The sequence below is a fragment of the Herpailurus yagouaroundi genome, unplaced genomic scaffold (assembly GCF_014898765.1).
Source record: "Herpailurus yagouaroundi ecotype Mexico unplaced genomic scaffold, PumYag 28, whole genome shotgun sequence".
NCBI classification, from domain to species: domain Eukaryota; kingdom Metazoa; phylum Chordata; class Mammalia; order Carnivora; family Felidae; genus Herpailurus; species Herpailurus yagouaroundi.
Window position 1 is genome coordinate 64,507,637 of NW_024412376.1, and position 16,569 is coordinate 64,524,205.

The 16,569-nt window shown below is 32.2% G+C and overlaps 1 protein-coding gene across 10 annotated transcripts in view; it reads right to left on the reverse strand.

Annotated features, from left to right (window-relative positions):
- Positions 1-16,569, reverse strand: part of BLTP1 (bridge-like lipid transfer protein family member 1) — a 220,428-nt gene that overhangs the window by 169,384 nt on the left and 34,475 nt on the right. For all 10 annotated transcript variants that reach the window (XM_040474633.1, XM_040474632.1, XM_040474634.1 and 7 more), the window contains 8 exons: positions 15,724-15,910; positions 12,637-12,718; positions 12,069-12,262; positions 9,596-9,675; positions 7,573-7,723; positions 3,395-3,551; positions 2,911-2,989; positions 784-875 (listed from right to left, as the gene is read on the reverse strand). In XM_040474633.1, the coding sequence (XP_040330567.1) occupies positions 784-875; positions 2,911-2,989; positions 3,395-3,551; positions 7,573-7,723; positions 9,596-9,675; positions 12,069-12,262; positions 12,637-12,718; positions 15,724-15,910 (1,022 nt within the window). The remainder of the gene's footprint in view (positions 1-783; positions 876-2,910; positions 2,990-3,394; positions 3,552-7,572; positions 7,724-9,595; positions 9,676-12,068; positions 12,263-12,636; positions 12,719-15,723; positions 15,911-16,569) is intronic.

Here is a 16,569-nt window from a genome sequence, read left to right on the forward strand (position 1 = left end):
TACCAGCAAGAGCTCAGGAATTCATTAAAATGCTGAATATGCCAGTTTAATATACATTTATGATATTCAATATATTCTTGGTAATTGTAAAATTTTGCTCTTACTTTACATATATATCATCTATAAATATAGATGCTTTTTTTTTAAACCATTAAGGACCCAATGATACCATCTTATAAAAGAATCCTCTCTTAATATCAGCCATTCTAGATAGTGGCTTTTGATATTATTTTTAGTGTCCCTGATAAAGAATCTGCCTGATTAATGAAACAAGTCTCCAATCTGTGATTTTAATCATAAACATTCATATATTCTTTATAATATGGAGCACTCTAGGGTATCAATAAAATTTTCTTCTTTTTACCTCATTCACCAAGTAAAAAGCAAAATGACGTATTAAGCCATAAGAAAGAATCCAATGGGGCCAGAAACATAGTGAAAGATTATCTTATTTACAACATAGGAATTAGTCTAGTCATAAAATGAAGTTTAAAAATAATATTGTAACAACTTTTCATATTTCTAAAGACCAAAACCATGTTAGCACTGCACCTTATATTCACTTAGCCCAAAAGCAGAAGCAGAGCAAAAGAGAGATGTCAAACACAGTCCACAGCACTGGAAATCTACTCCGCTTCACAAAATAGGGCCAAGAGCACTTGGTGGTTCTTGAATGAGGTGAACCATTTAATGACTTCCTGGTCATTAAAATTTTGTATTAAAAATTAAAATCAAATTCATATTTTATATATGTATACATATCAATGTATACTCTAGACTTACTGCTAACATTTCTGCTTCTAAGAGGGTGCGGTATTGCATGCTGGTGGTGGCATCAACATGTAAGAGCTGTCCTTTAATGGCAGGAGTGTAACCTAGTTAGTGAAAACATAAAAATTAAGAACCTAAAAAAATATATATATCATTAAAAATTTGTACTGTAAACAACCTCCATCACCACCCAAAGAAGGAATCCCTAAAAAATGGTGACCAGACACTATATAAATACACCCCAAAGAGGGGAGCTTGCTACCTAATAGGTGACCTTTCTCATTTTGGACAGCTCTAAAGGAGGCAAGTTCCATCTTCATAGAGTATCCATCCTGATTTTGCTTTCCAGTGCAAAACTATAAGTCTACTCTCTAAATGACAGTTTTTAAATATTAAAGATGATTCCCATGTCTTTTCTTCTCCCCCGGACTCAACGGTATCTATTTTCATCATTTTCAACTGTAACTTATATATGTGATGATAGTTTCTAAACAGATATTCCTTATGTAATGACAGTTAGCAAACAACATAGCCCCATTCTAAACAAAAACAGAAAAGCATAGATTATTTCACTTCTTTTCTTGAAGGGCTGCCCTTCTAAGCACACTAACACAATGGTCATTATTATATGGCTAGTTCAAAATTCATCCTGCTCTGGGCATGTCTTTTCAAACGCTTGAATCTCTGAAAAAAATTTTAAATATATTTGAATTATATTTTGCTAATGTCTAAGACTTAAGTCTATTTTTCCTCTCAGTCATCTTAAAAGAATTCACAGTAAGTATGCTTGAAATACTGACCCCCTCAGCCCTCAGAGGCTCCCTTACCCCTGTGCACACATAATTGTACAAAAAAATTGGCACAAATATTTCCTATGTGCAATATCAGTTTACAAGTTGTAGAAGCACTCCCTTAAGAGAACCATTCTCAACTTTGTGCAAATGCCAACTGTCTTTTTCCTCCTAATATGTATCTGTAATTAAGACTAGCCTAAAGATGTTTTTTCCAATGCACTACTCTCAATCAACCAGTCCTAGAGAATCTCAAGCATCTGACAAGAATCTCAAGACTCAGTATGATTACTCTTTTAAAAACTAGCAAATGTAAGGTTTAACTCTTCATTTAAATAGCCTCAAAGTTACAGGGAAAAGATACACCATGCCATTCTCAGTCACTGTTTCACAACTGATTATCTAAGCAGGCAGACGCAATTACTACCTGTATATGAAAGCTAATAAATGTAGTTAACTTCTACCAGCCTTTTTCTTACACCAGCAACAAAAAAAAGTTGACAGAAACAAGTAAAGAGAGCCAGGAATGATACAAAAATTACTCTAATTATACTTAGCCATAGTAACATTGTTGATTAGTGACTTCAAAATATGGGTAAGCTGCTATTCTCTATACTCTGAAGGAAGTGAATAAATAAAGCATAATTTCATTTTAATTACTCTCAACTACAAATACAACAAAAGGATAGGAAGAGGAAGAAAAAATGAAGAAGGCTTTATAATATTTTGATAAATTTAACAAAATGTATCTAATCACATTATTAACTTGTATCAGAGTCCAAATTTCAAATGCATAATGAATTTAGATTAGGTCAGCTAAAACTATATCAATCAGAGTATTATTTAGTGTTTTAAATATGAAATGTTCTGCTTTTTAAAGCTATATTGTTCAAAGTACCAGGTTTACTCTCTAACAAAATCTATGAACAGTGTAACCTAAAACAAAACCTATCAGTCATTCAATCAAGTACTGCCCACATACCATGTGTCAGGTACTGGGTTCAGCACCCAATTTGCATCAGTTTAAAAAAAAGACACTGCACTTGCTCTCACAGAGCAACAGACTAATAGGGAAAACATATGTTAAACAAATTATGCCAAGTCTTACAAAATAGAAGTATAGGGTATAATGAAAGCATAAGACCTAACTTAATTAAAATTTTTTTCCCTTCTCTCTCGGTGCACAAATAATTTAATTATGTAATATGTACTGTTAAGTAAATGTAATAGAAAGCTGAAAAAGAAAACCCCATTAATGTTAGTCTAAATAGGCTAGCAAACTATTATTTATATATTAATTATTCCTCTATTAATCATTTAAAATAGAAAAGTAATCATTTCAGCTTACCGTTTTCCTCAACTGTCATTGGAATATTAATTTCTAAATATGACCCAGCTCCTACATTTACATGTACAGCATTTGTTTCCTACCAAAAGAAAAAAATTAATTCACATAAAACAATTATTTTCTCACTAATTATACTCCCATTTTTCCTTTTCAATTATTATCACAGACAAAATATAATCATCAATATTAAATAGGTATTAAAAGTTCCTAAGAACAAAAGTTCAAAGTTTTACCAAAAATACACTAAAGTAATTTGGCCAGGAGTAAAGGGAGAAAATGAACGAGACTACAGAAGGAAGGTCTATTACTAATTTTTTCTACTTTTGGCACTTAATGAAAGCAATACGTATAATTATTGCAGGGGGAAGGTGGTAGGAGCTCATAGAAATGAATCTAAGTATAGAACTAGTCACAAGAAAAAGACCCTAGGAAATAATGTTCAAATTTTAGACACTATTTTCTAGTATATGATTTCAATAATTACCCTATTTTTGGTAAATAGCAAATCAATTGTAGCATCTGCAATAATATTCATTCGCAGTTCAAAAGCAAGAATCTGTCGTGGTCTCCCAGGCTGTGCAATTTCAGAAACTTTCAGAACTTGATAATCAGGTGGGAAGAAAAACTTCCATAAACAATCTCTATATAAGGAGGTAGAAAGAATAACTTGTTATTCAAGCAAAATTACATTTATAAGGGTGCAATATCAGTATTTTAACTTTGTACTATCATTGCTTATCATTTAACAATTGGACATGAAATAGAAAAAAAATTAAGTCACAAAAGAAACCTACTCTAATTTCTTTTCATTAAAAATCAAAAGACTGTTTTCTCCAGAAAGCAACTTCCAGAAAGCAACAAGCTTTGAGTACTTAATATACTATTGTCAAATGAATCTAGACAAGAACAAATTTGCACTATTCACTATTCAAGTATTCTGTGAGAAATTAAAGACTTTCAATTTCTTTCTACAAGTATATCAATCATCCAAAAGGCAAAGAAAGAACTGAAGGAGGATGGTGTAATTGGAGTCATTATTCCACTCTGGTTGAGTTACTTCACCCTTCTGAGGACACTTGACCTGCTTTCTTGTCTATAAAATAGGAATAACTGGCGTCACAGAATAGATCTGATGATTAAATGACAGCATACATGGAAAAGACTTGGCAGTACATGCTGACGGAAAAAACGGCTATTATTTCTATTATTTTCATAATCATTTTTAAAAATTTTTTTAATGTTTTTACTTATTTTTGAGAGAGAAGGTGCAAGCAGGAGAAGGTCAGAGAGAGAGGGGGACAGAGGATCCAAAGCAGGCTCCGACTGACAGCAGTGAGCTTGATGTGGGGCTTGGACTCACAAACCATGAGATCATGACCTGAGCCAAAGTCGATGCTCAACCGACTGAGCCACCCAGACGCCCCTCATAATCATTATTTTTTAATCAATATGCTATCAGTAAGAGTCTGCAGAGCAATAGATCTCTAAAAAGTAAAGAAGCTAAGCTCTAATGCATTTGCCTCCCCTCATTATCTAACAAAGATGAAAGAACCCAAAGAATTTCCATTTCAGTCTCCTATGTCAGTCAAAATTATGTAATGTTATTCATAATTCAGAGAAGGTGCCAGTTTATGGATTTTAAACAGGAAGGGTTGAAAACAGAGTTGCCAGTAACAGAAAATGCTACTTGGAATAAATAAGATTGGGAAAAATTAGATGAACAGAACAAAATTTTCAAACTCACCCATCATAGACTATTAACTTGCCATGATTAAGTAAGTGTGTGTGAAAAGAAAATAAAGTCCTGCAAATGTTTTGGCTACAACACACAGATATATAAAACTAAGACTATTAAAGACAAAAAAGACAAAAAAAAATTCAATATGATCATTAGATGAAAATGGACTATTTGGTGGGTAGTAGGATATAATGAAAAGAACAGTGGACTTAAAGGGTTGGTTTGAATCTCAGCTCTAGATGTTATAGCATCATCTTGCCCAAATCACTGAACCTCTCTGCATCTCCATTTTCTCAAAGGTATAATAAGTTTACCATACCTGTCCTGTGTACCTCACTCGGTTATGAGAATCAATTGTGAAAATATAATGAAAGTACTTACGTGAAAGCAGTAAGAAACTAGACAATGTCAGGAATGTTTGCATTATTGTAATTATCATCTAAGGATTAAGTACAAATCTCATAAAAACTCTGTCATGAAAACTCTAAGAAAATATCATGAAGGAAAAGCTGAATATCTTAGATTCAGAAAATCATGTAAAGGTGGTAGAAATGAAGTCAAAATCTACAAGCTAAAAAGTCATTCTACATCAGAAATCAAAAACTTCACAAAACTGAGGGAACCATCCAATAGCAAAGTAGTTAAGATTTCTTCCTAAATTTCTTACGTCTTAGCATACTATTCACTTCTGATTATAATTCATATTTATATAGAAACTCAAAATGGGGAAGAAGAAAAGGAAATGGCTACAATTGAGGAAATGTACCATTTGTACATGTAAGTGAGAAGCAAAGTATTACAATAACTTTTCTTTTTTCTTTTCTGTTTTTTAAATAAACATGGATATTTTGCTAAGTCCAGATTAAAAAAGGTATTGCTGTTCTCTCCTAGCATGGCAAGATTGACTGAAAACCATTCATAAAGCAAATTTTTCTTTTATATTAACTTCATTGTCATTTCTCTATGTAATACAAAGATCACCTCAGAATTGAATATGGTTATACAGTAAAAGAATTTGTTTGGATTTTCATGTAAATATATTCTAATATTTTTTAATGTAATAAAATTAATATAATTTAAAAATAATCACACTTTATTGAAGTCTTAGAAATGCAAAAATATTTTATGTATCTGCATTAAAAAACAGTGATTTTTAATTTTTTCCTTTCAAATATAACATTTTGTAACTGTTACTTAATGGGATGTAAAAACCCTAATTTCCAACTATTCCACTGTATATACAGCATGGCTGTATTTTTCCCGTAATACAGGAAAAACCTTATCATAAAAGGAAAATGTTAATCCAGTAATTTGAAAAGCATTTGTTTTCTAACCTGAAATTTTAAGTTGTTTACTTTCAAGTCTAACAAATAACCTAACCCAGAACTCAATGAAGTACTGTATTAGCATATTACCCATATTTAATGGGGCAGATATTCCTACATACTAGAGATACCAAGATTAACAGAACATTCCAGTTAACAAGTATATACTTCTTCTAACAGTGCTGGGTAGAAAGCATTTTTTAAAACAAGTATTAAAAGAGTCAGTATTATCAAGTCACTATCAGCACTCTTCATTAGTCCATCAATGGCCCAGTAATACCTGCTTCAGTGAACAATTTACCTTGTATTTCTCCATTCAAGCTAATTTATGAACAAAAAAACTAAACTAACTTTAGGCAATGTCTATTTATATAAAAATTTACATGTTCCTTCATAATTAGTGGTAAATGTCCCCTTCTTTGCTTAAAATTCTTCATTAAGTACAAAAAATATCAAAATTAGAATTACTTCAAAATTAATAGAATGAATAAAACATAAAAAAAATTTTCAGACACTGTCCATTACCTCTACTATAAAATTTCTATATCTTAACTATCTACAAATCTCCTAACAAACTATAGAAACTTTAAGACAAATCTCCACTGTCATCATGCATTTGCAGAACTCTTCTTTTGCCTCCATTATTTGTACTCCTCTTCCTTTCTTGGCTAACTCCTACTTAGGTTTCAAAATTCAACTTACATGTTACCTCTACTAAAAAGTCTTCCCCAATTCTTCTCTCCTCTGATGAATTATGTATCTGTTATGGGAAGAACTATGTCCCCCTAAAAATTCATATGTTGAAGTTCCAATCTTGAGGACTTGAGAATTTAATGTTTGGAGATAGGATCTTTAGAGAGTAATTAAGTTAAAATGAGGCCATAACGGTGGGCCCTAATCCAATATGACTGGGGTTCTTCTAAGACAAGGAAATGTGGACAGGGAGGCCTACAAGACATACAAAAGGGAAGACCATGGGAAGGCCAGAGAGAAGATGGCCATCAAGAAGCCAAGGAGAAAAGCCTTGAATGCACTCTTTCCTCACAGCCACCCTCAGAAGGAACCAAATCTACCAACACTTTGATCTAAGAAGTCTAACCTCCAAAACTGTGAATAATGTCTGTTGTTTAAACCACACAGTCTGTGGTACTTTGTCACGGCAGTCTTGGCAAACTAGTGCAGTACCTTTCTAAGTTCTTCATTGAGGCTTTTCCTTTACCTCTCTTACAGCACTTAATAGAACACTTCCGTTTCTTTTTCCTCACTACAACTGAATGATAGATGTCTTTTATCTCTGAATCTCCACAGCCCCAACAACTGCAGGCATATTCATTGATTATACACAAAAGACAAAACATAGGAATCAATAAATATGCTCTTCATTCACCATTTTTCTAATGAATTAGCCCCGCCTTTAGAATGAATTTGCTTATGCCAATTTCTCTACAAACAAGTTATAATTTGAATTAAAATGTTTAGTGATACCTTACCCTGCCATAATAAAATATCTTATAAAAATATTAAGCTACTTTTTATAAAAATTATAGTGTTGTCTTAATACACTTAAAGACTGACTATAAATATAATTTACTCAAGTACCTCTGCCTATCGGCCCATGGCCCATAGTTGAAATCTGTTCCTTTACCACAAACTATATCCAATCCCCAACATGGAGGCAAATCTTGTAATTTGCAATCCTCACTGCTCATTTCTCCTTCAGTATTTTCTTCTGTTTCTTCTGGAACAAGTCCTGTATTGCAAAATACACAATACAGAGGCAATTACTTAAAATTACTGTTAAAAGATTCCCTAGATCAAGAGTTCTAAAAATTTTTTGATCTCAGTAATTCTTTACAGTCATAAAATTACTGAAGATGCAAAGTGGGGTTTTTGGTGTTATCTCTATCAAAATTTACTGCATTCAAAATTGAAATTGAGCAATTTTTATAAACTTTACTTTTAAAGTAACAAAGAACTCACTACATGTTGACATGTTTAATAAAACTAAACTAACTACATGTTAATAATGAAATGCTTAATAAAATTTAATGAGAATATGAAAAATTTTTTTAAAAATGAAATTTTAATTCCATTTTTAATGAAAATACTTTTTAATGAAAAATAACCATATTTTCAAAAACAAATTAATTTGGTAATAAGTGTTGGCATTGTTTTTATTTTGGCAAATCTCTTTAATGTCCAGCTTAATAGAAAATAAGTGAATTCGCATAGCTGCTTCTGTATTTAATCTGTTGTTCAAGGATATAAAGAAAACCTAGCCTCAAACAAATAGGTATTTTAATAGCTTTTGCAGATAATTTTGGGTATTCTTCTCTGACACTACACCAAAACTCAGCATGTAGTAGTTTCTTACAAGTTAGTTGCAATGTGGAATCTGAAACCCTATCACTGCATTTTTTGTACCCTGATACATTAAAATTTACTTATCTCTCTTATACTTTGAATAGATCTTTTAACCATGGCATGACTTTGTAATATCATGCATTTGGAAAATACTGGTTCACAGAGATATATGTTTCCCAAATATTGATAAACTTCATTATTAAACATTTTAAAAATCAATTTGTTAATATCACTGTTGGTCTCATCAGAAAAATCCTCCCACTCACAGTGGCAGGATTTTCTAAATTTTCTAAAATTTTCCAAATTTTCTAAATTTTCTAAAATTCTAATTTTTATATGAAAACTCAAAATCATAGTTTGTCCCTAGCTGCTCCTTCAAGTGAAACCAGTGCTCCATGAAAAGAGCAAATAGTGTGGGTTAGAACTCAACTATCCAAGTGCTTTTCCTCCAAACATCAGTATACTTTGGTATACTGTGCATTTGCATTATATGTACTTGCCATTTTATCACACCAAATATTGAAAAGATTACTCAAGGGTCAAGATTTGATAAAAATAATTATTACTGCTTAATCAAAGACATTTTAAAGTGATACTGGGATTTGTTGTTCTACTATAAATGTGTGGCAGTGAAAAAGACAGTGATTAACAGTACATGCTAAAGTACCATCAGCTTACCCATTATTGCTTTTGTACCAACAGTGTCAATATGGTGAAAAAGGCAAATAACATTCTAGTTTCATTTTGAAAATACCCTGACCTCACAAATCCCATGAAAGGCATAAAAAGGCCAGAAGTAGGTAAAAACAGGTAAAAACCTAATGTTTAGCTACTTTTATAAAACTCAAACCACCTGTGAAGTACTCTAACCAGCTAGATTTCAATCCTTAAACTTCAAGCCTCAAATCTAATATACTATGATTTTTTTTCTTAAGCAGTGTAAACTACCTTAACTGTCACCACATTCTCTAAAGGTTTTCACCCAAGGTCATTTACATTCACAATTTTTGAGGTATACTTGTAAAACCAGAATTGAACTAAAGATTCTTAGATTGTTCTCCTTTGGTCTGAAATAAATATTCAATTTTTGACAAATGACACAGACATTCTTTAGGTAAGCATTCTTACATCCACATTTACCATTTATTGATATTTATTTTATCGTAACTAAGGAGACTTAAGACATCATTATTCAATATCAATATTTCATAGAAGAAAGAGAATTGTAGCTACGAAACACACTTTAGAAGAGTAATACCTGGTTCATCCATGTAGTAGTAGATGTCAACATCATTTGACTGCATCACCACAAAACCTTCTCCCATTAATCTTGGTGGCCTAGAAGAAGGAGGGGAGAAGGCAAACTAAGTACATCTCCAGAATATAAAATGTTCAGTATTCTAATTATGGTAGTAATAGGAGAAAACAGAGAAAAAAATCTAAAAAGTAATCAACTGTAGCATCTTGAAAAGGGTAAACATCTTTCACATGGACAATTAAGTATCCCATAGCTAGACTAAAGAATATTCCATGTTAGACTAAATAATAAAGTGGTACTGAAAAATTTTTAGTCAATATATTAGTTTCAGAAAGAAAAAAAAAATTTTATATTTTTTAAGTTTTAAATGAGAGAAATCAATTTAAACAAAGTTTAATTAAATACAATAGAAGCACAATCATGAGAATAATTATATTCTGCATTTGCAATAAAAATTTACAATTAAACTTAAAATTCAACCATTTTATATTAATAATACCTTACAACTGAGTAATAAATATTTTATATATTTGTAAAATAAACTTTAATCTTTCAGAAATATTAAATTAAAAAATGTTGTCATTTTTATTTTTAACAACTTTATATGATCTATTTCCAAGAATATTTAGTTGATCAACTTGAAAACATACTGGAATGAATGTCTCTCTACAATCACTTTCTCACAAACTACTAATTTTTATTTGCTTTGATTCAGCAATCCTTCTCTTTGTCATCCATACACCACCATATCTTCCTTCCATAGCAAAATTAACTTCTCAGTCATCAGATAATATACACAAATTCAGCACTCTTCTTTTAAGTATGTATTAAATGGGGGCACCTGGGTAGCTCATCAGTTAAGGTCTGACTCTTGATTTCGGCTCTGGTCATGATCGCTCAGTTTGTGGCGGTTCGTGGGATACAGCCCCGTGTCAGGCTCCATGCTGACAGTGCAGAGCCTATTGGGATCCTCTCTCTCCCTCTCTTTCTGCTCCTCCCCCACTCATGTGCAGACTCACTGTGTCTCAAACTTTAAGAACATGTATTAAATGACAAAAGTTAATGTTTAATATCATCATTTAATCTCCACACTTACTTCTGAAGAGTGAAAACTACAATTTTAAATCTTTTTACAAAAATTAATAGCAAAACTTCTTTTATCTTACTCTTGTAATCTTCACAAAATTCCGATTTATTCAATATTATAATTTTTACCCATAAATATAGAAATGTGTACACAGCCCACATTCTACAAGATGTTTAGCAAAATATGTGATTATGAAGAGTGAGATGAGCTAAACACAAAGCCTCCCTGGTACTAAAGTAAGGAAAACCTCTCCAGCATTCTACCCAATCCCCAGAAAATCTAATAGCAAGCTAGCCAAAAGTTAGAACTAAGAAGGAATAATCATGCTTCTTATAACTTCATAAACTTTAAATTTTTTTTTTTTTTTTTTTTTACGTTTATTTATTTTTGGGACAGAGAGAGACAGAGCATGAACGGGGGAGGGGCAGAGAGAGAGGGAGACACAGAATCGGAAACAGGCTCCAGGCTCTGAGCCATCAGCCCAGAGCCCGACGCGGGGCTCGAACTCACGGACCGCGAGATCGTGACCTGGCTGAAGTCGGATGCTTAACCGACTGCGCCACCCAGGCGCCCCAACTTCATAAACTTTATATTGCCTACACACAAAGATAAAAGCTGCGACATAGTAGAAACCCATTATATACACATATAAATTACACAAATGCAACCACGGAGCCTCCATCACAAAAAAGAACAGAGATTGATAATGACATAAAGACATGAGAGCTCTTATCCCCCCATGAGCCTGTGGCCTGGAGTTAGATGAGAGTAATGTGTCTGCTGTTTCTTCAGAGCTCCATTCCAATCATATGAAAGCATCCCACCACAATGAAGGTGAGTCTAGCATGCATCCTTCACACAATGTGTCTAGTGGTATCATTCATACAATGTGAAACAACTACTTCACTGATGACAAAACAAATATGAAAAGCTAGACAGAAAACTGACCAGAACTTACCTGTTAAGTGAGTTCTAAAACTGTCAGTTTTCCAAGAGTAATTTGGATTCAATTTTCAACTTTTAATTAACTCAAAATAGTACTCCACTATACTGAATTGGTTGAATATACTATTAATTCATCCCTTCTGGAAATACAAATATACTGTAATGTATATTTTCTAACATGCAAACATGTAGGTGTAATTGCCCAAAATAAGTTTCCCAAATATAGTGAGAAGGAGAAAGGTACCATTATAGGTATTATCTTTTACCAAAATATTTAAAATTAGAGTTCATCAATGAAGAGTATATCCATTCATCTTATAAAGTAAAATTACACTGCTGATTTAACAGAGAATATACCCAATTATTGCCCAATTTGTACCAAAAAAACTTAAAAGGATGCTAAAGATTCTGATAATAAATAAGTTTTTATAACTTTCTTACTCATCATTTTGAAGACCAACATATCTTGGACTAGGAACAAGCATGACTCGAACATTTTCAAGCTTTCCTTTCACAATATGCATAAATTGGTCAAGATGACTGGAAGGTGGTTTTGTAGTATAAGTTAAGAAAGCATCATCAAAGTTGATACATAGAGTTTGAGGTTGGTAATGATTTCCAAAGGCCAAACGTCCCTAAAAAGTAGACAAGAGATATTATGACATAATATACAGGCCATATTTTTTCCTTCATTGACCTAATAACAGACATTTCAAACAAGAACTAAACGATTCCACTTTAGCACTATATACTATTCAGACTACCCCACTGATCAATTTAGACTAGTGTTTAAAGAAATTTAAGTACTTTTGAATAAATAGCCCTAACAACCTAATAAATTTGTGCTATGATAGTACTGGTGTTAAAATAATTCTTTCACACTTTAAGAACTTTGGAACCAAAACAACTCTAAAAATTACTTTATTTTCTTAAGTGAAAATTTTTTTTGCAAAAATAAGAGGCTCTGTTATTAACCCACCAAACATTCATTGCAGCAGAATTTACTTACTGTGCTCACATTGACTTTTATAACTGGAATGAGTGATCTCCATGAAGATGTGGGGTCTTGAGATTCTGTTTTTACTTTAACTCTGAGGAAAAAAAATAAATTGACACACATAAGAAAAACTTAAATAGCCAAGAATACCCTTGGCTTCTTCACAATACACATTAGTACCAGCTGTAACTTTCCAAATACATCTAACGACTACTCCAGTAAACAAAATAATGACAGCATCTAACAATACTAATATCTTTAAATAGCTCTTGGAATGCACTCTATGATATACCACGTTTTGATAATTTAAGTTGCCTTAAAAAATAATAATTCAGGTTGTCTTATGTCATGTTGTAATACAATGAGTATAATGATTAATGTAATGAGAGCATATCATAATTTATACTTGTCATTAAAACTTGTCACTCTAAAAACAGTTTTGTTATTATACCTTGCTATTATACCCTCCCATGCTCGTGCTCTCTCTCAAAAATAAACATCAAATAATAAATAAATAATTAATTAATTAAATTAAATGAAAATGATAGGCCAACAATAAGGAAAAGAAAGTGGCCGCTCACAAAGTACAAAAAGTTTAAGATACCAAATTTCACAACAAATCACTAAAGATTTCAGATGAGAACTCAAGGCGTATCTCTTCAATAACCCAGTAACTCCCAAATCACACTTCTGAAGCCATCTCCACTAAGGTAGTCCTCAGTACCTAAAACTAAATTTGAAACGGACCCCACCACCTTCCCCTCTAACTTCTTTCTCTAAGGTTCCCTGAGTATGACCACTGATTAAATTATAAGCTGGATTCATTACTGACTCCTCCTTCTTACTCATTCTGCACATCTAATCTATCACTGTCTAACACATTCATTTACCTAAGTATATATGGAATCCATCCACCTTTCTCCCTTCTTGTTACCAACCCAATTGATGATAATCTTTTCCCTGAATTGTCACATCTTTCTTCCTTCTCAAAATGTATAACTTTTATTTCATTTTCTTATTGCAATAGGTAGTACTTGGGAGTGGAAAAGAGTGGTGAGAGGGAACATCATTGCTTTGTACCTGATGTTAGTGGGAAAGTTTCTAGTTTCTCACTATTAAGTCTATTGTTGACTGTAGGGTTTCTGTAGATATTCTTTATCAAGTCAAAGAAGTTCTCTATTCCTAGTTTACAGTGAGATTTTTAATCATGAATGGGGGCTGGATTTTGTAACATACTTCTTCTGCATCTATTGATATGATCATTTGATTTTTCATTTTTAGCCTGTTGATTTTTGAATGCTGAGATAGCCTTGCATACGTAATAGTTTTTTAAGTAGATGAGGGCATTTATTCTCAATTATATATTTAATGGATATTCTGTCCCAGGCACTGAGCTGAGACTGCAGATATTGAGAATATGACAACTGTTCTATTTTGAGGGAATTTGTAGCCTAGAATAGGAGTAAGAATAGTTAAGAGGCAATTTTAGTGCAAGAAGTGTTACCATAGGGAACAACAGAATTCGGTGGGCACACAAAGAAGGGTCAGAGGCAACTGGGACATGAAGGGTGAATGAGTTAGGCAAAGAATATCAAGAGTCTTCCATAGAGAAGAAACATATGCAACACAGAAGTTGTTTACTGAGGCTGGAGTAGATTGAGGTAGGAAAGGAAGAAATAAGACTTTCTATGTTTGCAGATGACACAATCTGACACAATCTGTATAGACTATCTGAAAGAACTGACAAAAAGACTCCTGGAAACAATAAGCAATTAATAGCAATGTTGTGGAATTCAAAGTTAATATTATACAAAAGTCCATCACTTTCCTATATACCAGCAATGAACAAGTGAAATTTGATATTTAAAAAAATTTTTTTTAATGTTTATTTTTGAAAGAGAGAGAGAGAGACAGAGCGTGAGTGTGGGAGGGGTAGAGAGAGGGAGACACAGAATCCAAAGCAGGCTCCGGGCTCTGAGCTGTCAGCACAGAGACCGATGTGGAGCTCGAACTCACAAGCTGTGAGATCATGACCTGAGCCAAAGTCAGCCGCCCAACCGACTGAGCCACCCAGGCGCCCCTGAAATTTGATATTTAAAACACAATACCATTTGCACTAGCACCCACAAAATGAAATACTTACATATAAATTTAACAATATATAGAAAAGATGTACATAAGGAAAACTATAAAACTCTGACGAAAGATATCAAAGAATCAAATAAATGGAGTGATATCCCATGTAAATCAATAGGAAGACTCAATATGATCAGGATGTTAGTCCTTCCCAACTTGATCTACAGATTCAATACAATCCCAACTGAAATCCCAGAAAGTTGCTTTATGGATATTAACAAATTGATCCTAAAGTTTACATAGAGAAGCAAAAGACCCAGAATAGCCAACACACCATTGAAGGAAAACAACAAAGTTGGAGGACTGACACTACCTGACTTCAAGACTTCGCTTAAAACTACAGTGATCAATGCCAACCTAATTTCCTAAGAAAAGAAGGATATCTGGGCTTATATTTTAGACCACTTCTCAAAGCTCTGTTAAGTTATAATTTGTATAAATGACATGCAAAAAAATGCACTTATCTAACAATTAACAAAGTTAACAATTTGGTAAACTTTGACACGTATATAAAGTAACGAAACAATAAAAAAAAAAAAAAACTACAGCAATCAAGACAGTGTGGTACTGGTGAAAAAATAGACACATAGGTCAATGTAACAGCTTAGAAAGCCCGGAAACAGATGAAACAAAATCATATATTTGTATATGCACCTTAAATGTATATACATGTGTATATATTCATGTGCATGCATTCAAAAGGAAAAAAACCAAATGGATAACAACAGTCATCAATGTGGAGAAAAATAGCACTAGTAAAGCAGAAAAGGACTGCTTTTTATATTATATAATTCTGTAATATTTGAACTTATAAAAGAATTGTAGAATTATTTGTAAATACAAGTCTTAGTCAAACTACAAAAAAAGATTAGGCTATGTTTAGGTGAGTAGCATCAGTGATATTCTAATAAAAGCAAATGATTAAATGTTAGAGATCAATAAAATTCAAGTGTGACAATGAACCTTTCAATTTTAGACTGGGCTCTTGTTCTTCCATTTTCCCGTGATTTATCATCCTCTTTCTTGGGTGGAATTATTGTTGGTTCCAAACCAAACAATTCTTGAAGACGTCCATAAAGATCCGAACGATTATAGACATGAAATTCAAAGTCATTGACTGTGATGTATAATCTGGTTTCTGCCTTTGGATCTAAAGATACCAATTACAAAAAAAAAGGTTTTTAGTCAACTTTTTAAAAGCTTTAGTCAAAGGTTTTATTAAAATCATTCACAGCTAAACTAACTCAATTTATTTTAAACAGAATTCTATGATAAAGAGAATCTTAAATTTTTAAAAATATATATTTAATTTATATAACACATAATTCATAAAAATATATAAACATATAAAAGTTTTTAAAGTATATAAAATAACAGAAAGAGAAAGAAAAAAGCTGATGTTACTTTAATACTTCAATTTAGCATTCTAAAACAACCTGAATTTCTAAATTCTGTGTAATGACAGAATTTAAAGACTTCATGCTAAGAATAATAGCAAAGTGCCATTTACAGACTAAAAGTAAAACTTTATCCTAACAATAAAATTACAGTAAAATATAAATAGTAAAATGTTCAAAGCATGATGCATTTAAACATCACATTAGTATTTAAATTTTTACCTCATAGAAACTAAGACTTTTCATAAAAACTAGTTTATTTTTAAAAACTACACAATACTAAAACCAAGATCTTATAAACTGGAAACTTCAAATAATAATCTTCTCAAATAAAAGATATAATTACCATAAACATAAGTAACAAGAGTAATTAATAAATCCAACTACAAAAGAGATTAATGAAGCACTTGTT